This window comes from Limulus polyphemus, unplaced genomic scaffold (assembly GCF_000517525.1).
Source record: "Limulus polyphemus unplaced genomic scaffold, Limulus_polyphemus-2.1.2 Scaffold441, whole genome shotgun sequence".
NCBI classification, from domain to species: Eukaryota; Metazoa; Arthropoda; class Merostomata; order Xiphosura; family Limulidae; genus Limulus; species Limulus polyphemus.
In genome coordinates, this window is record NW_013666051.1 from 304656 (window position 1) to 330725 (window position 26070).

Consider the following 26070-nt stretch of genomic DNA (forward strand, 5'->3'; position numbering starts at 1 on the left):
CCTGAAAATGATGATACTGAAGATATTTCGGTGGATTCAGGTGAAATTGGACCACCATCAAAAAGGAGGAATCGAATTAGCTACATTCGAAAATATGACTGCTCATACATTCAGTTTGGATTTTGTGCCATGGATGAAAATGGAGTGGAAAAACCACAGTGTATGATTTGTGGTGAAATCTTGAGCAATGATGCCATGAAACCCTTGAAATTGAAGAGGCATCAAAATGCCAAACATGGCGAATTGTTTTCAAAACCGCAAGAGTTTTTTGAAAGGAAGTATGATAATTTGAAATCATCCCAGAAACAACTGCTCAATTTGACACGCATAAATGCTTGTGCACTGTGCACTTCATATAAGGTTGCTCTTCGTATTGCCAAGGCAAAGAAGCCGTTTACAGTTGGGGAGACACTCGTGATAGGCTGTATTAAAGACGTATGTCAAGAAATGCTGGGTGAGACAGTGGCACAGAAAGTATCCCAAGTTCCAATGTCAAACGACACTATTGCACGTCGCATCCATGATTTGGCAGAAGATATGGAAGATCAGCTCATAACACAAGTTAAATCATCAAAGTATTATTTGTTACAGCTCGATGAAAGTACTGATACTGCAAATAAGGCAATTCTTATGGTTTTTGTGCATTACGAATACAAAGGAGATTTGAAGGAGGAGTACTCTTTTTCTGATTCGTTACCAACTAGCACAACTAGTACAGAATTGTTCAAGAGTTTGAGCGACCACATAGTTCGAAAAAAATCGATTGGAATTTCCAAAATTGTGTCGGCGTCTGTACAGATGGAGCTGCGGCGATGACAGGACGTCATTCCGGCGTGATAGCCCAGATTAAAGCAGTGGCCCCAGATTGTAAATCATCACACTGTATAATTCACAGAGAAAATCTAGCCATTAAGAAAATGTCACCCGAATTAAACTCAATTCTGAGTGAGGTTGTGAAAATTGTGAATCATGTGAAGGCCAATGCACTGAATTCAAGGTTATTTGCAGTATTATGTGAAGATGCGGGTGTTGAGCACACACAACTCATACTGCATGCTGATATATGCTGGTTGTCCAGAGGCAAAGTTCTCTCTCTAGTATTTGAACTACGACATGAGATCGCCCACTTCCTCCAGTTCAAGAAACCACATTGGTCAGAACTATTCCGAAATTCTGAATGGGTTGCAAAGCTGGCGTACATGGCGGATATTTTTGACATCTTGAATACCTTCAACGTCTCCATGCAGGGAAAAATGGCTTCGTGCTTCATGATAGCAGACAAGATTGATGGAACGAAACGCAAGCTGGATATGTGGAAATCTCGCGTGTTGAAAGATTGCTTTGATATGTTTCACAAACTGTCAGCAACAATAACTGAAACAGACTCGAGACTTGAGATGTTTGTATTGAGAGCCAAGATCAGTGAGCATTTGACGGCTCTACTCGAGTGCTTTGAGATGTACTTTCCATCAGAGGAAGACCCTTGAAAACGTAATGTATGGATCAGAAACCCTTTTTTAACATCGGAACATCGATTGTCAGTTGCATTGGAGGATCAATTGCTGGAGCTTGCTGCTGACCGTAGCATGAAAATCCTTTTCGAATCTGCAGAATCCTTGATGTGCTTTTGGATCAAAGCTAGAGCGGAATATCCTGAACTGGCTGGAATCGCTATCAAAATACTTCTCCAATTTCTATCAACATATCTGTGTGAGACTGCTTTCTCAACAATTAGTGTCATAAAGACTAAGTACAGAAACCATTTGGACATTCGAGCCCCACTGCGTGTTGCACTGTCTTCCATCGAGCCAAGACTTGATAAATTGACAAATAAAAAATAAACTTTCTTTTCACGCTGACGACAATCTAATGATTCTTATATTGACGTAAATTCTACATTTATTAAAGCAATCCTTTCATAATGATGTATGTATGTACATATTTTTTAAAAAATCATATAACAGAATAATTATGCATTTCTTATAAAAAAAAAAAAGTGAACGATATATTTGGTTTAGGGTGATCAAAAGATTCGTAGCCGGTCCACTGTTTCAGAAAGTTTGAGAAACACTGCTCTATAGTATAGAGGGAGTCAGCTGCACTAGAAGGATGTGTCACACTCCTGTTGATGGAGAGTTGTTACATGTTTATTTGCATGCTACAGTGCAGCTATACTACATGTAAATATGTTAGGGTAGGTGGGAGTATCAAGGTTAGTGGCAAGCTAAAATTGCACATATAGAGGGCAGCATAAGATGAGAAAAGCTATAATGTGAGTGTGAGAGGAGGTATCATATCGGAATTACAAGTAGATTCAACCACACACTCACATAGTGATACAGCTACTCCAGCCTGTGCCAAAGTAACAGTTACATCCCTGAATTTGACCAAAGTATTTCTGATTTGTTGATTAGCACTAAAATTTACAGAGTGTAACTTACAACAAAACTGCCAGGTATTTACTATTTTTAATTTATTATGCAGCTAAGTGACTTAAAACCAGTTCTAATAAAATAGCAACACAGTACTTTAATTTTTTATATGCACAAAAAATAATTAAAAACTGTCTTATTTAATCAAATTCTTGCATGTTGTCCATTTTTAAACATTCAAACTTTAATGTCACCTTTTACAAATGTTTTAACTTACTGTATTTAATATTAATATACACATATAAACCACTCAATTTTTTAGTTTAGAAGGAGTGTGTTTTAGAAAGGATACTTACTTACAATGGATACTTTCTGAACTTCATCTGCCCAGTCTTTAACCACAGCTGATAAACACATAAAATAAATATTGTCTAAAAACATCCTAAGTTGTGCAATGCTATGCATTTCAAGCATCTACTCATGTGAATAACTTTATGCCATTAATGTTAAGCATACTATGCTGTTTTAGAATGCAATTATCTGTAAAAGTTTTGTAATTAAATAAAAATATTTATACAGCTTTATTCATTTGTCTACATTGTTAGACCAAATGGGATCTTTTTTTATAACTCCAAATGGATAAATTCACAATTAAAATAATCAGTATTCTTTCTTAAAATGAATACTACTATGTACGTAAGCTTGTAGAAATAGCCCAAGTGATAGTAAAAAATAGTAGTCAATGGATGATTCATAGCTCAATTTTTGAGGTATTGTAAAAGTTATTGAGTTTGCTGATATTTCTCTCTGACAGTAGTCATGCAAAACAGACTTAGCTCTTTTCAAGTTTAGTGTTTTAGTATATTTTAAAACCATAGTTTTATTTCAAAATAAGACTAGGCTATCTGCAATTTCATAAAAGAACCCAATAAAAATATGATTCATAATGAAAAGTTTTTCTTTTTGGATTATTATAATTTCCAGTTTCAGTCTGTCTTTTTCACTTGTTCACTTAATTTGGTTTTTCATAATTACAAATACTAATAATGTAGAAACTACAGATTCATAAAAATGAGAACCTCCATTTAACTAAAGTAATAGTTTTGTGTAAATTTTTTTTAAATGTATAAAACCAATTTTTATATTAACATCTCATATGAATATTAGGAGAGAACAGCCTTCATTTTCAAATTCAGTATTCATGTTTTTAAAAGGCATTTTTAGAAAGGTACCATATTAAATACAAAAACCACAGTATTGCAACTAAGTTTTCTACAATTTAAAAGTGGTTTTTAACACTAGTGCCTATCATTTACATATTCATGACAAAATATTAAAAATTAATAAAATAGACAACATCTAAAAATGACACACTTCCTATCATGTTAAAAGAAAATACCTATTCTCAAGTGGATAAAAATATTTTTTGCTCCATTGTATGACCTGTATCTGGATAGTAATAAAAGATGAATATAATACAACTCAAATAAGTTTCAGAAGATTTCTTTAGAAATAGTATTCAGCAATGTAAATGTTGTGCATGTGGAAAAATATTTAGTGAAAATATCATTAACAACTCTGCAAGCAAGAGCAAGTTTGTAACTTATATTATAATCAGTGGTTTCAGATTCAGATCAATGGTAGACAAAAAAAAGGTTTTATATTACACTGCATGGATTTAAAGTAATACTGAATCACTGAAAATCTGCTAAAACAACTAAGATATATAAGAATTTATGGCACTATAGCATTATATATATATATATATATATACAGTAATATAATTAAAAATTCCTAACAACATGTTAATTGTAAATTAGTCCAAAGCAAGTTACTACTTCTAAGGTCTAACTTGATCAATGTCACATCTTTATTTAAATGTACAAAACATTTTTTTTGTTGTTGACACATTAGCTTTCTACAAAAACTAAAAAAAAGTTTATGTCTTAAAAATTACATATTTTTACTTAAACTTATTCTGCATAGGTAATGTACATATATCTGATAACAGCATAATCAAATAAGAGACCACATCTCCAAGATTCTTTCTGCTCTTACTATTAGTTAGGTTAAAATCTACTTTTAAGTCCTTAATGGTTGCAAAAAGAATCAGATTCATTATAGTAAATTCAGAGTGCTCTGAAACTTATTCAGACTTATTACGTTAAAACACTTATTAGTTTGCAAATAATTATGTTCATCTAACTACTGAAGACTGAATTGTCTAAGGCTACCTCATACTCATTGTAGTCATGATTTTTACCAGTCTTACAGTAACTCAAATTCTAATTGATCCACTAAATGTTTAACTGATCTGTCTGATACTAAAGTTAACACCATCCTACTAAATTTCTTACTGGGTCTGACACAAAGTCAGCACTTCCCTACTATATTTCTACTGAATCTGACACTAAGTAGACACCATCCTATTAAATTTCTACTGAATCTGACACTAAGTAGACACCATCCTATTAAATTTCTACTGAATCTGACACTAAGTAGACACCATCCTATTAAATTTATACTGAATCTGACACTAAGTAGACACCGTCCTATTAAATTTCTGAGTGGGTCTGGCTCTAAATCATCACCATCCTACCGAATTTCTTACTAAGCCTCATCCTATTAAGTTTCTAAAGGTCATAGGCTAAATTAGGCTCACTCAACTGAATTTCTAACTGGTCTGAAATTAAATTGAACTAATCCTTTAGAAATTCTTACTAGCTTAAAGCCAAATTAGACTCATTTTACTAAAGCTTTGAATGACGAGACTAAACATTGTTATAATTACATATCATGGTCTGACAATTTCAATGAATGACATCAGGAAGATTATGTAAAACCTTATGAATTATGTCTACCCAAAGTGTTACTTATTAGAAAAATGTTTTAACATGCCATAGCATTTAGCTTGACAAGTTTATTTTTCATGTTTTGTGGTATGCAAATGTTTTGCTAGTATGGGACTAGGCAAACCAGCTCCAAGTCATGATACCATGATTTAACACACTATTTCATTTCTCTTACCGAAGATTAAAAGCAATTACAAAGTCATATCTCAAGTTTCTCCAAAATAGGACAATGACAATAAAAGCATTTGAACTTTGTTGTTACTGAGTATTACAAAAAATACTTATGAAATTCTTTTGGTATATGAGAAAAATTATCAACAATAAAACATATGGACTTCCTTAAAGTTAAAACCTTAATTTGTACATGTGCCATATATAATTAGTGAAAGACTAAAAAAAAATTACAGTGAACCTGAATAACTGATACAACTACTGTACAGAATTCATCCTGTACAAAGAATAACTTTCTTAATTCCTACTTTAAAAGATTAAGTTTTAATACACTTTTATCTAATAAGAAAAACCAACAAACTGCTCTTTATATAGTAATAAATGACTTAATTCTTACTGCTGCACTATTTCAAAAGTGAGCTATTTACAAGTTTCAGAAACAGCAATGCCTTATAAAGTGGTTCCCTACCTTTTATGCTACATACTCCCAATCAGACTTCTGAGCCAACAGTTTACCCCTGATGAGTAAAATTTGTTCAAAAACCTGAAGAGTGGTGTATATATATTGATGAAATTGTAAATCAAAATAAATAATTCAAGGTCAACAATATGTGAATGAAGAATGCTGGCTAGTAGAATACACTGATAAGCCTACAGCTAGGTGATTCAGGGCCAGTTTTAGGGCAAGGCCACTGCCTCAGGCCCCGCACTGTCCATTGACCAAAATAACAATGAACAATTTTTGTCAAGTCCAAACATAGGGACGCGTACACGTTACTATTGCCTTTTTGAGGGTTATAATTTTTGGTGTTATAATATACTTACACTGTTACATTCTTTTTTTTCAGACAGAAAAACTACTCTTTATGAATTAGTTTTTATATTATGCCATCTACCAAGTGAGCAAGAGATGCTTATAAAACATATGAATCAGGAAGTCAGGAAAAGAAGAGAGCAAAAATAGAAAAGGATAGTGAAAGCTGTCTGGTGGTTTGGAAAAGTTTCTCATGCCAAGCACTTCTATCACAACTAACAACGAGCAGGATATAGTCGAACCAGAAACCAGTGTTACAGAAGATTGACAAATTAAAGAGGAAACACTCCTGGCTGACAGTGGTAATTTCAACCTCAAACAATTCTTACTAATTGTGATAATATCGAACCTGAAGCACAGCCGAACACAAACTATAGTGATACTTCGAAAGTAACTTTTTTACAAGAATATACAAATCCCACAAAGTGGCCATCTCACAATGACAGCAATTAGGGGCATTTAATAATTGAATGTGGTTTCCATTAAATTGTGAATGTTGGATATCCAGTTACTAGCAACAGAAGAAATTTTAATTCAAATCTTTATCAACATTAACTGACCAACATCGAAACAGCACCTAGAACTTAGCTTGTATATTCACAAAGTTCAGATAGAGCATTCTGCTTCTGCTGCAAGCTGTTCTCAACCTCACAGGAAAGGGTCAGTGCTCTTAAACAATATGGATACAATGACTGCAAGAACATTCACAGAAGCTTGTGCATGCATGAAACTGCTCAAGAGCACATGCATGACATGCAAAAGTGGCTGGAATTCGAAGTAAGAATAACAAAAAAGCAAACAATCAACTAGATCGAAGAGAGAATCATTAACCAAAGAAAACTTCATTGGCAGAATGTGTTCCAAAGACTCATAGCAATTGTGCATTACTTAGCAGAACACAATTTAACTTTCAGGGGTTCTGTAGATAAGATATACAAGACATGCATCAGTAAGTTTCTTGGGCTGGTTGAGTTTACTGCAAAGTTTGACTCTGTCTTAAAAGAACATTTAAATTGGATACAAAAAGAAGAAATTCATGATCATTATCTTGGCAAAACTATACAAAATGAATTAATTTCATTGGTGGCAACAACCACAAAATCACACATTGTAAGGAAAATTTAAAATGCTAAATATTATTCTGTCATTCTAGATTGCACTCCTGATATCAGCCACCAAAAAGAAATGTCACTCATAGATTGAGGCAAAAGTGTTCCTATTCCAAGTGACAGTAGTTCTAGTAGCTCCACTGAAGTTGAAAGTTTGGAAAAAATTTTATCCATAATTCCAGTTTAAAAATCTACAGGAGAAGCACTAACTAAATATTTATTGAATTTTTTGAAAGAGTATGCATAGATCTTGCAGATATGAGAGGTCAAGAATATGACAATGATGCTAATATGAAAGGCCATAAAGCTGGCATTCAAGCTAGGATTTTGCAGATAATTTCAGGGCATTTTTAAGACCATACTCTTGTCACAATTGGAATCTTCTTATAGCTGACATGGCCAAAACATGCACACAGACCGCTTCTTTCTTTGGGATAATCCAGTGTGTTTTGTTTAGTTTATCCACACAAAGACTGACAATTTTCTGAAATAATGTTTTGGGCTTGACTGTTAAACCATTGAGTGACACTCAGTTCGAAGCTCACATAGAAATTGTGAAGCCCATTCGCTACTAATGTCTATGAAGCTATAGAAGCAAATAGCCCAATTACAAGCATGGAAGTGGAATCTCTTGCTCAATGCATAACTAAGTATGAATTCATTGTTGTGATGGTATTCTGGCATGACATTTTATTCTGATTCAAACTTGTGAACAAAATGGTGTAGAGCATTGCAAGTGACATCACAGAAGCATTTCAACGTGTGAAAAAACAACAGAGTACAGAAACTTGGAGTTCCAAAATGTCTTGGGCACAGCACGTGAACTTGCTGAAAACGTTGATGTTGAGCCAATGTTTTGCAAGCTTAATCGGTGTAGAAAAAAAAATTGACTATGAAGGTCCAAACGATCCTGTAATTAATCTCAAATACAACTTTTGAATAAACTTTTTCAATGCTGTGGTAGACACTGCAACAATTTCTTTAAATGAAAGGTTTTGTCAGCTAAAAGAGCATCACAAATTGTTTGGTTTCCTTTACAACATGAAAGATTTAGTGAAGAATGCTCTTTTAAGGAACTGAAAAAATCTGGAAATTGTTCTGATCCAAGGCAATGGTCATGATACTGATGGACGCATACTTGCTGACGAGTTCGAAATTTTAGCTGAAGTATTGCTCTTGGAGGTCACCAGTTCTCTAGACATTTTACAATTTCTCTACAAAAACAAGCTGAAGCAAGTCTGTGTAAATGTAACTGTTGCTATCCGAATTCTTCTTATAATTCCAGCAAATGTAGCAGCAGGAGAATGCAGTTTTTCAAAATTTAAACTATTTCAGGTCCTTTATATGCCAAGAAAGAATGGAGAGTCTGGCTATTTGATCATTGAACATAAGATATCCAAAAAGCTAGATTATTATGAGTTGCTCAAACAATTTTCTTTCATAAAAGTGCGAAAAGTTAACTTAATTTAACTGACTACATGCATATGTATTTTACTCTTCAGTATCAGTCATTTGTAATCAGTATCATTATTAGCTATAAATAAACAATAAATTAATTTGTGCAGTACATAAATGTTATTTGCTTGTGTTTCATGTTATTTCATTTGTATTTTGTGTTATCATTTGGTCAAGTCGATTGTATACTTGTAGTATGCAAATTCGAGAACCCAATCCTGAGTACTTGCCTCAGACTCCACACCCCCCTAAGGCCAGCCCTGGGGTGATAACTTGGTTAATCGATATAATCAACTAATCAATGTTAACATTTCCTTATTTTCAATTATTCAAGTAATTGAGAAATTGCCACTATGATTTCTCATTGTTATTTTCAGTACATTCAAATGTGTTCAGCTTTATCAATTAGTGTCATGATGCACCAAATAATCAACTAATCGAAATTAGTATTTTAAATTTTTACTATTTCCTGTTATTCTAACAATCCAAATTTCATAGGAAAATGATCAATTAATTTCCACTAATCACCCAGCAATACTGGTAACTCATGAAGACTGCCCTTCAATTTTGAGCATATGTGCTGATTTTCATTTTAATGTTTTTTGAAGCTCCTCGGGTATCCCTGGAGGTATTTGTACCAAAGGCTGGGAACCACTGCTCTAAGAGGTTTCATATTTCAGTTAAGATAACTGTATATTATACTTCCATTAAATGTGACAATGGCTATTTTTTCAAACTTCTAATCACAATTTTAGTGCTGCCATGTGGGAAATTTGTATTTCAAAAGGTTAATTTGTTTTTCAGTTCACAACTAAACATCAAGGATGGAAAAAATCACAAATATAAAAAATCTGAACAATGGTTGTATTATTTATATATAGAATCTGAACCTCATGCATGTATCTAAACAAATGCATTGATTTAGACTGGTTATGGAAGAGAGAGATAGTGTTCTTCTGAAAAATAGCTACATAAAAATATAATCTAAAATTTTCATCTATACAAACTCAATTAAAGCTGCAGTTGTGAAACTTGAGATTATAAGATCCAACAAAACAAACTGTGTGAACAATTTGTGTAACAACTACTAATTCTCAGGATGTACTTAAAAAATTACAATGTATAAATCACAACAACAAGAAATTTGAATCTTTCTGTCATTATTGATATTTTTCAGACAGCCTTCAAAGAACATTTAAGAAACATGTTCTTTAAACAGTGACATTGATTTAAGTTAAATGAGTTACTACTTAACAACTGTGGCCTAGAAATACTCAGTAAACAGTTTTGAGGAGAAATTAGCACACACGGTTAGGGAGACTTCTACACACCACACACACAATGATAATATGTCCAGTACACCAAGTTTCTTGATAATATTTACCTCTGATCTCATGCAGAGTTGTTCTTCATGATTACTGGTTTAGTTACAGTTTTGTAAAAACTTTCTTAAATGTAAATTATGTAATACAAACTTAACAACTTGTACAACAAAGACTGAAGAATTACTGTAAAATAAGTATACACTGATTGTTGAAATCTTAATAATAACAAATGATGTAGATCAAAAGGTGAATGTTTATGTAGCTTTAGAAAGAACATGACAGCTACCATTGCAGTAGTATGTAAAACCAACCAACACTTCTTGTTTCCTCATTTCCAAATCATAGTTGAATATCTAATATACAAGTAGATCATAAAGAACAGATGTGTTAAAACATGAATAGATTTAGTAGCTTTTGAATGAACAGGATGACTATTGTTACAATATCACACTTGTGTTTTTGTCTTCCTCTTCAAATACCAATATGTGAATACACTTAACTATTTCTCATTTCCATCTTAATAGGCCTTTTTGTCAAAAGTACATTATAATATAAATACTGGTTTTAGTTGCCATCCTCAAAACACATTTCAATGCAATTTCAATGATCTTATCTATTATTTAATACAAGTTATAAACATAGTTCTGTCTCACCGTTTCCCAATTTATTTATTTATTCAATAACTTGAATTCAAATAAGTAACAATTACTCAATGGCAAGGATTTCACCATTTACACTGGAGTTTGTAGAATATTATCCTTTCCAAGGTAATAAAAACAATCTAATCTGTGGTAGAGCTCCATTCTCTACTACTATCAAGTGAATCTTCACTCAACTTTGAAGTGCACATCTCCAACATTTCCAGCACCAATTCGTCAATGACCTTTCTTCCTCTTTCAACATCATCCATAACATGGTCCTTGACAGAAACTCTTAGTAAAAGCTGAATGTTTTTTCGCAGACGCTCCAGTTCAGTCTGTTTGTCATGGTATCCTACAGGCTGCTGTTCCATGTGATAAAGAACATCATCCAATACAGTATCAATAAGCTTTACTCCCCAGCCAAGTTGTTCCATAAGCTCTGGATCTGCAACTAAGAAGTAGAGTAGCTGAGAAAAGTTCTCTCTTAAGGTATCAAGTGTTTTCTGTGAGTAGTCATGGTTTTCCACTTTTTCCTTGTACTCTTCTGATAAATCATTTGCAATCTTCAGCTGTATTGAAGCTAATTCTTTTGAACCATCACCTTTACCACAATCACTATCTTCAGGTTTCCATTCCTGTTGATCAACAGGTACAGCTTTAACAGAAGTTGCACTGTTAAAAGATTTGAAACGTTTCTTTTTGGCAAGTTGGATCATCTTCTTTCCCCAGCTTTTTCGATAGAGAATTCCAGTAGCCAAATTTCCATTTGGAAGCTTACAGGGATGTTTTCTAAACCCAACAACAGTATTCTCTATCCCTCCACATACTTCACAATGGAATGGCTCATGAATGACTATATGCTCTCGAAAATGAGCTCTGTCTTTATAACCTCGAGGACAGTGTGAGCACTGAAATTTAATTTTTGAACCTTCCACAGAGAACAATTTCAAATTTTCAACATATCTCTCAGGGTTGTAATTTTTTACAGGTTCTACTTGGTGAGAAATACCCTCCTTTTCTAGATCAACATCATAGTGCTGCTGCATGTTCAGCTTTACTTCATGGTTTTCAAGATGTTCAAAAAGACCCCTCAAGTCTGAGAAAAAGGCTGCACAATACAAACAGTTGAATGCAATGTCGTCTTCATGAGACTCCAGATGTTTTTTGAGAACTCTTGGACTGTAAAATGTCTGCCCACAAACATAGCACTTCAGTTGGTGATTAGCACTATGGTAACTCTCCATGTGGTCAATGAGATCCTGGTGACTGTTAAAATCTAGTCTACATTGTTCACAGGTTTGTGACTTCTTACAATATGCTCGCTCATGCTCATGACAGATTTCTAACGTAATAAAAGCACAGCAACAGTACTTACACTGATACAACTTAGAAGTTTTTGTATTATTTAGATCAATCTTTTCAGAACTATGAACTTTACAACAACTTTTTTCATGCCATTCAAGGTCTGTAGGGGAGAAAAACTTTAATGAACAGTGAGTGCAAGCCACAGAAGAATCCTCCAATATAGTGGAATGGGGATCTCCAGCAGTGTTGGAGGAAGATGATTTATGTTCAGAGTCACATTTCATATAGTCTTTTGAAGTTCTTTTAAAAGGACAAAAGTGGCAAATGTGAGCTGTGAGTTGTTGTTTTGTTGAAAACATAGTCTGGCATTTTTGGCAAGTAAGTGCATCTTTCTGGGACTTTTCTTCAGTCTTCACATCAACTGAAACTTTTTCTAAATGTGGTTTGTTATAAAAATTCCCCTGCGGAGTTATTGAGGTTTGAATACTTTTCTTTGCTACATTTTCTAAAGATTTGGTTTTAATACCTATTTCCACATCTGCTTTGCCATGAAAAGAGTCTCCTGGAATGAGGTTTTTGTCACTAAAAATAATCTTTTCCTGTGATACAGCTCCTCTGTCTGTAGAGTTGATAAACCTTGGAGTGCGATCTGCTTGAAGATGCCACAGAAGATGTACCTGTACTTTTTGGTGATGATCAATTGATCTCTGACAAATTTCACAGCTATATGGGTTGCTTTCATTAATCTCTGAGGGATCCAAGTTCTTTGCTTGGAAATGACTAAGTCGATGAGGCACAAAGGAAACAATGCTGGAGTAAGAAACATCACAAACAGAACACTTGTAGTTCACTGACATTCTAGTACCTGACAAACTTTTTGATGTTTGTGATTTAACTTGTTTTAAGTTCTCTCTATGAAAACCAGATTTTCTGTGACGATGGAGAGCAGTCATTTTGGTAAAATTATGAATGCCACAAACCTCACACGAATAAATACCACGAACAGTATCATCAGGTGATAAGATGAGTCCCGGCTTTGGATAATGAAAAGGTTTTTTTACAAATTCCTCTTTTAACATTTCTGTTGCTGCTGGTTGTATAGGTTTTGAAGACTCAAGTTTGATCTCATGAAGAAGATTTGACCTGGAAGCACTAGTGTGAGCCTTTCCAATGTGTTGAACCATTTGCAATCGAGTGGGAAATTTTATTCCACATCCAAGGCACTTAAACAAAAGTAAGTCATTATGAACTTGTTGGTAATGCCGTGTAAGACGTTCTGAACGGGGAAAACATTTTTTACACCATGAACAAACAAATGGTTTTTCCATAGTATGACACTTGAGATGTCGATCACGTACGTATGAGGATGAGTAAATCTTGAGACAGAAAGGACATTTTGTAGGATATTTTTTCATTAAAGCAAGTACATTGGGAGTCATAGTTTCTATTTTTTTCTTCAAACTCTCAGGTTTGTTTATTATAATTTCTTCTGGTACAGATAAACCTTCTGACTCTGCAGCAGAAATGTAATTCCTCTCTAAACTTGGAGGTGATACACCTTGGTGCTCTGACTGGATGTGTGCATATGTTTCATAAGCATCCACAAACTGTCGATAGCAAATATTACAAGTAGTCTCATCTAAAAACTTTCTGACCTCCTTTGGGTTAGACTGCATGTGAATTAACCTAGCATGGCTATTCCGACGGCCAATATAAAGAAATTCCTTCCCACAGAATGGACATTCACATTCACGGGTACGAGACATCATAGGTCCCCAATGCTTCTCTGCTTTTTGATGTTCAAATAAATCATCTGGGTTAGGAAACACTTCTGGACAACCCGGACATTTTACAGGATGATTGGAAGCAACGAAACCTGGATGAAGCTGCATATGCTTAATGAAAGATTTTGCACTCACAAATGTTTTGTTACAAAACTCACAAACTGGGGGTTTTATCTCTGGCTCAACATTTATTTTTGGTCGACATGATGTGATTTTTTGGTACTTCTTTAGGATTTTACTATGTACACTTTTGTAATGTTTTTTTGATTTTTCATCTGGAAAAGTCTGTTCTGCTGATTCAAGATTGTTTTGATTTAAAAAATCATGCTGGAGTCTGGCTGGAGGCATAGTCTTTCTAGCTGAACGATTGTGTGTTGTTAAGAAATGTTGGCGTAATGGAACACAAGGAAACTTTCTGTTTAAGTGGCTTCTTAATCGATAAGCTCTTGAAAATACATAACCACACTTTCTGCATTGATGTTCTCGCTTTGAATGTCTTTTTGGTGTATGACCTGGAAAAGGTTTTCTAGCACGAAGGTTTCTTCTGCTGTATAAACTTTCAACTATATTACGAGAGTTGTTGTCCCCAGTACTTGTTGCAGGGCTTATGGCACAAGGTGTGTCATAGAGCTTGTGTCTTTGACACAGGAAAGGAGAATCAAAAAATGTACCACACTTTTCACACTGGTTTTCACCAGATTCTGATTTTTTGTTGACCTCTTTTTCTTGGCCTGCAAAACTGCAATATTGCCTTTGATTTTCTAACTCAGAACCCATCATTGAGTTATAGTTTTTCACATCAAACATATTCCTTAGTAAGTCCGTATTGTCAGTGGCCACTTTTTCTGAGCTTGATAGTTCAGTAGGAACACAAGGAGACTTTCTATTTTCATGAGCCACCAGGTGGTGTATAGTATCAAAAATCTTTCCACAACTGTAGCATGTGAAAGGACGAGGCCTGCAGTAACCCTTTCTGCTCAAATGCGTTTTATAGTGAAGAACAGACCGGAAATTCACTCCACATACTTTGCATTTACTGGGTAAGTTAGAGGATTTTTGAAGTATAGAACGAAAACCACCTAATTTTTTGTTTGGAATTGTTTGCTCTATGATTTTTGTTTGTTTATTTTCCATTTGTGGTGAATTATGAAGGGAAGCTATTGTTTCTGTTTGTTTACCACACTTTTTAATATGTTTAACATATAGTGGATAAAACCTATAGTGTTGTTTACAACTGGGACAATTCCACGATCCTGAGAGATGTGACGTGTGCATTCGACCACACCGATTGTCTCGTTTATGTCTTGCTAAATTAGATGATGAGCAAAACACATGGCCACAGTCCTCACAAGTTCTTTTTGTAATACCACCTCTATAGATATATTTTCTTTTTTTCTAGCAACAAATATATTAACATTTTTTCCTACACCTTCCTTTTTAGTACTTATGCTTTCAGGATTTTGTTTTGGTGTATTGTTGGTGTTAGCTCCTATTTCCATCATTCACCATCTAAAATAAAAGAAACTATTTTTTAAACCAACACCACAAAAGTTCATATTTCTATAACCCTAATAAAATATTCATTAGAACATTTTTTTCAAGGTCTCTCTAACCAATTTATGTTTGAAATAATTCTTGCTAGCTGAAAATGTACACATATTACCAGATGCATAACCATATGCACAGGATGTACCAATGAGAAAATAGCAACTGAGGATGTATTGATCAAAAATACTTACAAATATATCAAGAACCTTTTTTACAACAATATGACACAAATGTGTCACAATTGATGTGATATAAATGATGGCTGTGGATGTAATACACAAAAAATGCAATTCATGACAAAAGCAGCTGGTATACACTTAGACTTGCCAAGTCTTGAACTGTCCTTGAGGTATTACACATTTACTCAAAGTCTTAATGAGAAAATATTGAATTCAACACTCAAAATTTCAATGTACTTTGCTTTACATGCTTGATGTGGTATTTTTATAGCATATTCCAAGTACTTCCACTACTGGTAGGTTATTTATAGAAGAGAAACATTATCTCAGTTTCTAGGAAAGTCCTTTTATGATCCATTCACTAGATGGAGAATACTTTTTTCCTGTTTCTTTAGTCAAGTAATACCAACTAATACTAAAATTTTCAGAATTCACCAGCTAAAGTGGACTTATAGTAGCCAAAAGACTATTTGAAATTCTATTTAAATGGAGTACAAGAAATGTATTGCTGTGGTGTACAATGCCCAACCGTATAAGCAGAGACACAGACTTATTAGACCTCAAAAATTACCATCCTATGACAAATCACCCAAAAAAGTTTGATTTAAAACCAAAAGTCAGTGTGGCCTTTACTTCAGAAACAAATAAAACCTAAATTTAAATTTTAGCCTAATAAGGTCAAAGGGCCAAAACTTATAAAGAGGTCAACATTTTGTTTATAGATTACCCCACACAAATTTTTATTAACCTTTAACTCAAAGATTATCTGTGCTTGAGCAGGGCAAAATCTATACTTAAAATTCTAATTTTATGGAAAGGTGCTCAAATTACCCCCAAAGAAGAATCACCAAAGTTTACATTTTCCTCACCTGAAAATTTATTTTGGATAGGTACTTACCTCTCTGCACCACTAAGAGTTATTATACATGCAACTGCCGTGGTATTTCCTGCACATACCACAAGCCTTGAACAGACTCTTCTTATGATGTAATCATCATAATGTTGTAGCTTTCCACCAATAGAATGGCAGCACAACCTCCATGTTCAGTAATCTCCATGAGCACTAGCACTAGCACATGCTTACATGCTCATTCTTGATGAGGAAACAAAATGCACCAGAAGTGGGGAAGAAGGGTGTTGCAAAAAGGTAAGTACCTAATTGAAATATATATATTCAGGTAAGGAAAAGGTTACTTACTTCTCTCAACCACTAAGAGCCAAAATTCTACAGTGCAGACCAATTAAAAACATCAATTCCTTTCTGAAATAACGACAGAAAGGGAAAGCCCATGGGATTGTTGAGATATGACTTCCACAAGACCTGTTGTTACAGCATCTGATGAGAGACGATATCCTTTTCAAGCATGGAATACTCTTCTCTCAATTTGTTGTTACTGATTTATTTATTCAGTATTTTCATTATAAAGAGAGTAGAGCAAAGGAAGTCAGAAAAGTTTAGTGCCAGCAGTAATGTGTTGCTAAGATAGGTGAAATGTTAGAATGTGTAGTATGGCTACGGCTTTATGCCATTCTGTTTTGGAGAATTGTTTTGAATTTTTGCGTAAAGCTACGTGAGGGCTATCTGCGTTAGCTGTCCCTAATTTAGCAGTTTATGACTAGAGGGAAGACAGCTAGTCATCACTACCCACCACCAACTCTTGGGCAATTTTTTTCACCAACAAATAGTGGGATTAACCATTACATTATAATGCCCCCATGGCTGAAAGGGCGAGCATGTTTGGTGGTACGGAGATTCGAACTGACAACCCTCAGATTGCGAGTCAAGCGCCCCAACCACCTGGCCATGCCAGGCCTGTTTTGGAGAAATACTTAAATGATATAGATACTTTAATTATAGGTGGAGGGAGGAGAAGCCCTCACTTTCATCCCAAGGCAAATTCAAGTCCCATCCAGCTGGACATATCTACTGGGAAATGCTTGGGGGGATATTGTAATACTAAACACCCATGCTACACTAGAAAAACAAGAAGATAGGAATACCCATTGAGAAGAACATCTAAGAGTGTGCGTGAACCACTGTCATCAGATACAATAATTTGGAAATGGGTCATATCGTGAGACAGTGCAATGGGTTACTACGACAAATAATAGCAACAGATAGTCCATATAGGACACAAAAGATGATCAAGGTTGCTACACTCATATAATAAGGAACAGAGGGGAGAGAGAAAGGATAAAATATCTGATCACCAGACTGGGCAGCCCAACTCTTCGGATGAAAGTAATGGTGTTGAAACAACATCAACTGGTCCCAGTGACAGAGTATGGGAGGCATCTAAGGCATAAATGATTGAACAACATTGACCACAATCAAGGACAGCGAGAAAATATAATGTAAGAGACAAATTATACAAGATAGTGTTTACCAAGCTTTAATTAGTAGTACCACTCTAACTCAGCAAAGTTTCTGTTGCACCTCCCACACATTAAAATAATTTTTTGTAAGTGAGCAAAGTGATAATTTTGTTAGGTTGTTGTCGTCTCCATCTTATCTGTTTCTTCTGTTGTTATTTTTGGGCTCTCCTGCCAAAAGGCCTTGTGCTCCCTGAAGGGTGGGAGTGCCATGCCCCCCACCCCCAATTTGGAAAACAGATAACAATGGCTTAAAAGGGGCATGTAAATGTCAGAAAAGCTACACAAAGTTCCCAGACAGGAAGAGAGAGACTAGATGAAGGAGATGATGGACAAAAAAAAGCTTTGAAGAGATGCAGGTGAATAGGTGAAAAGGGTAGGCATAGAAAAAGAGATCAGACCAATTCAAGAGTACCAACAGCCAGAACTATCGGGTCTGAGACTAGTGACCAAGAGATAGGAAGTATGGAATTGAGAAGAGTTACAAAAGCATTAATCAGTGGGGACCCAAAATGGAAAGAAATCCACTGGTAGGCCAAAGGATGCAAGGACCACTCTGCAAGATGGATCTAGTCCTGTTGGAACAAGCAACCTGCCACCAGATTCAAAACTCCAAGGACCTGACATACTACAAGGTAAATAAGATGACTGAAGGCCAAATAATGGAATTTTAGAATGAGAAAGTATAAGTCCAGAGAGCAAGAAAAGGAGAGAGAAGTTCTTTGGACACCAAGATCTTTATGATATGAAGATGAAATGAAGAGGGTTGAGCTTACTTTCCATAGAAAATGAGGAAAACTCCCTGGTGGACAAGATACTGAGTGGGAGCCAAAAATGACTTAGAAAGTTTGACCAGCCAGCCCAGGATTGATACCTCTTGAAGAATGAAGGAAACACTCACTGAATCATGTCAAGATAGGGGCCAGATAACTAGACCTGTGGTGGAGGTAGAGACAGCAAACTGAAGGAGTTGGATGAGGAACAGGATAGAGGTCAGTCTGATGTGATTCCTTAGAATTGGCAAAAGATAGAAGTATCCACAGAATAGTGAGTGGGGAAAGCAAAGAAACAACAGAAAACTGCTGGAGAGCAGCCTTAGTTTGGGATTCCATGGAGCCTGGAATACTTCAAAAGATCTGGTCTGTGAGGGGTGAGGCAAGAATCATGAATATAAAAGGAGGGGGTTCAAACACCAAAAAAAATGTAACCTAACTGAGAAAATCTCAAAACAAAGAAATGATGTCAAAATAGAGTATTTGAGGAAGAAATTGAAACCAAAGTGGCAAACAAAGAAGAATAGGTGTCCACATCAAAACCAGTGGGGTCATGATGAAGAGCCTCAGTGAGGCAGTGAATGGCAGAGACATGGCTGAGGAGTAAAGATAGACAAAGATGAGCAGATAGGTGGAATAAAAAAGAAACAAGAGCATCCCAAGCAGAGAGAAAGGACACAATAAACTGGGGTCCAAGAAATATAAAAGAACCATGACCTGAGGCCATAGTAAAGGATTCACAAAGAAATCAATCAAAGAGTCATTATTATATACATGTTAAAGAGACAGAGTTAACACATTCTTGATTTATTAGCATAACAAACAGAAAATAAGGTACCTATTCCTCATCAAGGAGAGACTAGCCAAAAGCAAAGGCTGGAAGTGGAAAATCTGACCATAATCATAATCATCCACAGGTGAGGCAGGCACCACAAAAGACAATGAAACAGAATGATGTGAGACTTAAACTGAAGGAGTAGGCAGAAGGGAACTAACCACATGATGCACAATAACAGGAGCCTCATTAGTAAACATGTCATTACACCATTGTTCATCATTGTTCCATAAGTTTGTGGTAATTCAAGTTATACACAATGTTGACAGTACCTCAGCATGGAGTGAAAATCTGAGACCTGTCACATTCAGGCATAAGCTTTTCTAAGTACAGGGACAACAGAACTTTGATTCTATGAACAAATTGAGACATTTGGAGAAAATGCCTGAAAAAGAATGTCTGGGCCTTTGGATTATATTTTGGCACACTTTGTTGAAAGTAGCATAAAGTAGAAGTGTATTGGCTAGGGAAAATGAAGTTTCAATCAGGTGGAAGGAATAAAACTGCAAAGAGGACACAAGTAATGTAGTACTGAATAAAGAAAGGCAGTCAATCAAAAGCAACTAAAAACTCAAAAACAAGGAAAAAACACAACTGTACACAAGCAATGCCAAGAAAAAAATTAGTCTATGATCATGAGCTAGTATTCACAAGGATTACTGTACATGAAGGTTGTGCTGCCCTCCTATTGGAGGACAACTACAGCATTCTTACAATTATGTCATAAGCTGGCACAATACATGTAGACACAGGTAGGGGTTGGAGTTTGTTCAAGGCTTGTGGCATGCACAGAAATGTCTGTGGCAACTGCACGTGAGGTAATAGCTTTGTGGTGCAAAGAGGTAAGTAGCATTTCTGAAATGTTCTTGTTTTTTTATGAGAGCTTAAAGCTGTTTGTTACTTCACTAACCTGAATCAAGATTGAGAGTTTGAAACAACTTATTCTTGATTGTCTATCACTTAAGGTTGGGAAAACCTGTCAAATACATATAAATTATTACCAACTTATTAATTTTTATTTGATGTTTTGTTTACCATCTGATCCTTCCTCACAGAACATTTTAAACATCAATATATATAAAGACTTGGATAATTGCATTTGTTCTGAGAAAGTAATGATTTTATTGATTAATAATAAACACTGCTTGCCAGTCAAATAGCAAACCTTGATTAATGTAGCTAACATGCAACATTTACATCACTAACCTTAATCATAGGAAAAAAGCAAAGATACTTTAAGATTTATATTTTAAAAAACTCAGTTTGAATAACATATAAAAGTGCACAATTTTGAGAACCCATCACTAACCAGATGACATTATATGTGATATCATTTCCTACTAAGTATATTATAGAAACAGGAAGTTTCACTTGCAGTCTAGATTTTGCCCTGTTGAGCCTTGTGTTATGCCTCATTTGATTAGAAACTAGATGAGGATTCCTAAAATGAGAGACATAAAATTACTCCTTAACAAAGTTTCTGACTTTTAAAAATATTTTCATGGAGAGGCTGACATCTAATTCTCATCTACAAGAAATTTCACACTTAACCCACCCTCTTCATTCCCAAAATATCTGAATAATATTCATATGACATATCCTATAAATAGCTGGAACAAATGTTCTAGTTCAATCAGATGACATGACCAAGGAGGAAAGAAGCTCATTTAGTTCCAGATGAATAATATTCATGCAATATATGGAAAAGAAAGGCCTTGAATTTATCTAATATTACTAGTACTGTTGTATTATGTAAGAGAGTTAATGCCTACTTCCGGATTTAAGAATTTCCCTTGTTTAGGAATATTACTTAGAATAGCCAAATACCATGAATTTCAGAAATCAGATCACAGTCATTATTGTTTCCATATAACAGACTAAATTAAGCAGGGTTATTGTGCTTTCTAACCTTGTTAGTAATCCCTCTCGCTTTTCAGTTAGCAAGCAGTTTTCTCAAGGATACAATAACCATTATGTTCAGAACACGCTCAGAACTTCAGTGCTCGCTGCTTCTTAAACTTAGTTCACAGGTTCTGTTTATATGTAGTTATTGGTCAATCATTAGCTTCCACAATGAAAAACAAGTACTCCTGACAAAATAAGGCAGATATTTTTTTGGAGTAACATGAATAAAAGCCATTATACAATGTGCAAAAAAGAACATAGAATTTTCATACTGGGAACAGAGACTACATAATGGAAATGAAGAACCAAACATTTGAAATCCAGTGGTGGAAAAAGGCTATCAAGATCTCTGTCCACCAGAACGTTTAACATTCAATCTCCCGGAGGATAAACATTGATAAAAACCCATGCTGGGTTACCCACACCTGAGGCCTGCAAGACAGTGCAAGTCGGAGGCGTGACCCCCAAAGTGGTAACATTAGCACTGGAATGCATGAAGGCAAATTTCAAATTCCAGAAAATCTGGAAGTTATAATAAATGAAGACCACTTTGTGAGTATGCTAAATATGAACATGAAACAGTAAAGAATTAAAAAAAACATCCGAGTACAAACGAGAAGGGATAGTTCGGTAGAGGCGAATAGAGGGAGTCATATGCATCACATGAGTGTACTATGCTCCTATTGGTGGAGAGGTGAAGCATGATGATTTACATGCAACACACATTTGAATCACTTGATTCTAATAGGAGGGGGAGCAGAAGGTTTGTGGGATGCACAAATAAAAAGTTCACATATAGGGGGCAGCAATGAACAAGAATAGCTAATCTTGTGAGAAGAGAGAAGTACCATATCAGAATGAAGAATTCCATTCCCATACTTGTTAAAATGTAGTAAAGTTGCAGATTTTGGTTCTCCACTCATTTTAAATTCAAAGAAGATTCATACCTTCAACTTGTGAAGCAAAGTAGGAAACTTCTTCAGAATGTTAGGATACCAGAGAAAGCATGTAATTGAAAAAAAACACTGAGTGCTGAACCAACTGAAGCTGGTATGCAATTTAAAAAAAGGAATGAACACAATCAGGTGACATCTATGAAAAAAAAAGAATATTTTGTGTGTATTACAAATGCTGAAACAAAGAGAAAGATCATAAACAGAAGATACTCATGCTTTTCAATCCAAAGGAACTATACATCAGACAAAATGATGAAAGCATATTTCCTGAGGAATGTGCTACATTAGCACCATGGACACCTTGTTGGTGCATTCTTGCAGGTACCAAAAGTACACACACTCCATGTATTTGTGCCTATTGCCAGAATCTACAGTTGTTGATATCTTCCATTCCATTAATTAAAATACTAAATCTCACTCAAAGTACTGTCACCTCAGACCTCCAAGATAAAGTTCTATACAAGCAGAGTGTCCACAGAAAAAAATAAGTTTTTGATTATTACAGACAGGAATTATTTCCCTGCAAAGGCTCAATCCAGCCATCTGAAATCACTGAAAGAAAATAAAGCTGCTTCTGAAGTCATCATTTTCCAATAATTATTCCAGGACATATTTCCAAACTTCACTACATTATCTTGTTGTTGAAACTTAGGAGATCAAAGCTTTGGGATTTTACATTTCTGCATAATCATCAGTAAGCCCTGAAATATCTATTAATAGCTATGTACTTTGTCCATAACCAAAGGAAAACCTATTTTATCAGATACATTGTTGTCATTTCAGTGTTGGATGGTTGACTTATGCAAAAAACTGGTACAATTTCATCATCTTTTTCACCATAAACTAGACTTCAACTTGGAATGTGAATGGAATTTGTTTTTGCTACTCTATGTACCTTAGGTCTTTATGATGGTATCAGGTTAATAACTGAAAGTCTGTACAAATGAGCCTGCAACTTTCAGTAAAGAATATAATATGTTTTGATTCTATAGGACTGCCTTCTGCAATATAATATGCATCTTTATCTCTGAACAAGAGATCAGCAAAGCAGCAGAAAATCTAGAGCAACGAAATAAGTCTGCATTGACTAACAAGGGCACAAAATACCTAAACAAATTCATCACCATTTCTTAGACTCAACTTCACGTCTCTTCCTAGTTCCACCAGTGGATGAGAAACTGACAATCTCCTGGGATAGTTCAGATGAAGTCAAAGCTGAGGAAGAAGACACATTCTTTAGGAGAAGATGTGTTGTTTCTTGAATATGTGTAGATATAAGCATGTACTAGAGTGGAATGGCTGAAAGCTTCTTTGGAGAATGTAATGTACTTTTGAATCAAACTCTTGTGCTAAAGTGGAAAAACCACAACAGCAATACTGGCCAAAAAATTATATCAAATGTTAGATAACCATTAAAAATATGTTATGCAGTGTTCACTGTCCAAACCTCACTTCATCTCACACAAGAAGCTGAAAGTTCCAAGACTGAGACTTAAAAATTACTGAAATAGAGTGGGGTCAGAGAAAGAAGTTTTCATCTGGAAGGAAATCACAGTCATACAGTCATATAATCCAATTTGAAATAATATATGCTTCAGCTATTCACAGTTATTTTGTTTTTAACATAAATCTTATTTCTTGAAAACGGAAGGGGTAAATTATGTATGATTTTTTCTTTTGTGCAGTATGTAAAGGATATAACTAGAGATGGGACAAATAACAGTTTTGGTTAGATATCAGATATCCAGCTCCTGATATTTGATCAGATAGTAGAAGTAACAGTACATACTAAAAATGTGCCACAGGTATAAGCTACTGTTTCTTTACAGTCACTGATTTTTTCTCAAATGTACAGTTTTAGATGAGTGAATGGCTACTTGAGTTGAGCAATAAAACTGATTAATCAATATGATCAATTGCCTACAAGCATCAATTACATCAATTAATGATCATTTAAGCAAACTTACAATTCAATCAATTAATGTCACTAATCAAAATTAGTGTTTCAATTATTACTGTTTTCAATTACTCCAACCATCCAGTAAGCAAAATTATGGTTAAATCAATTAATAATCAACTAATGTTGTAATGATTTTTCATTATTATCTTAATCAACTAGTATCAAGACTCATGAAAATAATCAATTAATCAAAATTAGGGTTTCCACTTATTACTATTTTTGATTATTCCAACAATACAAGTAATCTATATATTGTCACTATGTTTGCCTATTGTTATGCACAAAACTACACAATGGGCTAGCTGTGCTCTGGCTACCTCAGGTATTGAAACCTAATTTTTAAAATCAAATTTTTTTTTATCCATTTTGTGAGGATAATGGACTAGTTTGTACTTTTAGCCATCTCATGAGAATAATCAATTAGTTGAATGTAACTAATTAATCACCCTAACAATTAATCAATCAACAAATTTTACTACTTGCCCATCTTTAGTGGCTACTGTAGACCCTTTAATGTTGATCTAAACTATATAATGACTCTCCGTATAATAACTATTATGACTACCAGGGTACCCACTCTTTTAACACTGGGGAAAAAATGCTACTGAGTTTAGAAGCTAGTAGAGCACCACTAGGCTAGAAGATATAATATCTAGTATCATGCTTGTGTAATATTGTGAGATAATATTCTGATAGAATGCTATCTGATTCATTGCCAAGTTAATATCTGATATGATAACAAATTCATCTGATAGTTTAATACTGATCAGATCAGATATTTGTTCTATCCCTAAGTATTAATTTTTTTGAGAGATAGAAACAAAAACTATTTTGTGTGTTTTCCAAAGCATTTATACACCATCTTTGGAATCCTCATAACACAAGTCCCTAGCACAAACAATTGTTGAGTTGAAGGTTGATTAAAAAAGTTAAAGGTCACCCATTAACCAATGCTGTAGAAGTTTTGACCCCATGACTAAATTAGACTTAAAATGGTCAACTTTTGTTAATTTGCTTGGAACAATCCCATGTTTTGAGTTTTGTGTAAGTCATAGGTAATAGGATGTTACCAATTAGATGCTTTGTTATAGGATTAAAACTAACTAAAATTATTCTTGACTGATTTTAATAAGATTAATATTGTTAATATTAATATTAGGCGATTCGTAATCAAATGCTATCCTATACACATCAATTAACCAGAGAGCGAACATACTGTTACGTCTCCGTTTGTTAATTAATTTTCCGTAACGAAACTTTAGCGACACAAGTCCTTACTTAATAAGACTGGTTTATTCTTTTCGAATATAACTTTACGATACACTTAATTTCAACAATCACGCTAAAACAAACGCTATAACAACGAACGTGCTCAATAATACTCTCTGACTGCGGATCAATTACTCACTGTCTACACACACACACAAACATTCTTTCGTCACGTTGTCACCCTCTTTTATGTACCAGACTACCCTATATCTAGTAAATGCTAGAGCATTCGCCAAGGTACAGGATAGTTCTAGAAAGCAGAGGGCTTGAAAATAGTCACATGATCTCGCTGACGCAACACTGCCCCCTCCTTAATATTGTTCGTCCCGAACAATAACCACATATAATAACCCAATAACAATTAACAATAACTTAATTAAATTTACAGAATTACAAACACAAAATTACAATTCAACAAAGTCTCTTAATTTTACGGGACATATC

General features: G+C 34.7%; 1 protein-coding gene and 1 pseudogene across 2 annotated transcripts in view; one reads left to right on the forward strand and one right to left on the reverse strand.

The window, feature by feature from the left end:
- LOC106458301 lies at nucleotides 1–1980 on the forward strand (annotated as a pseudogene).
- A 29-nt stretch (nucleotides 1981–2009) lies between these two features.
- LOC106458306 (zinc finger protein 91-like) overlaps nucleotides 2010–26070 on the reverse strand; it is a 28277-nt gene continuing 4216 nt past the window's right edge. For both annotated transcript variants that reach the window (XM_022384476.1, XM_022384475.1), the window contains one exon: nucleotides 2010–15337. In XM_022384476.1, the coding sequence (XP_022240184.1) occupies nucleotides 10880–15103 (4224 nt within the window). In that variant the 5' untranslated portion in view covers nucleotides 15104–15337 and the 3' untranslated portion in view covers nucleotides 2010–10879. The remainder of the gene's footprint in view (nucleotides 15338–26070) is intronic.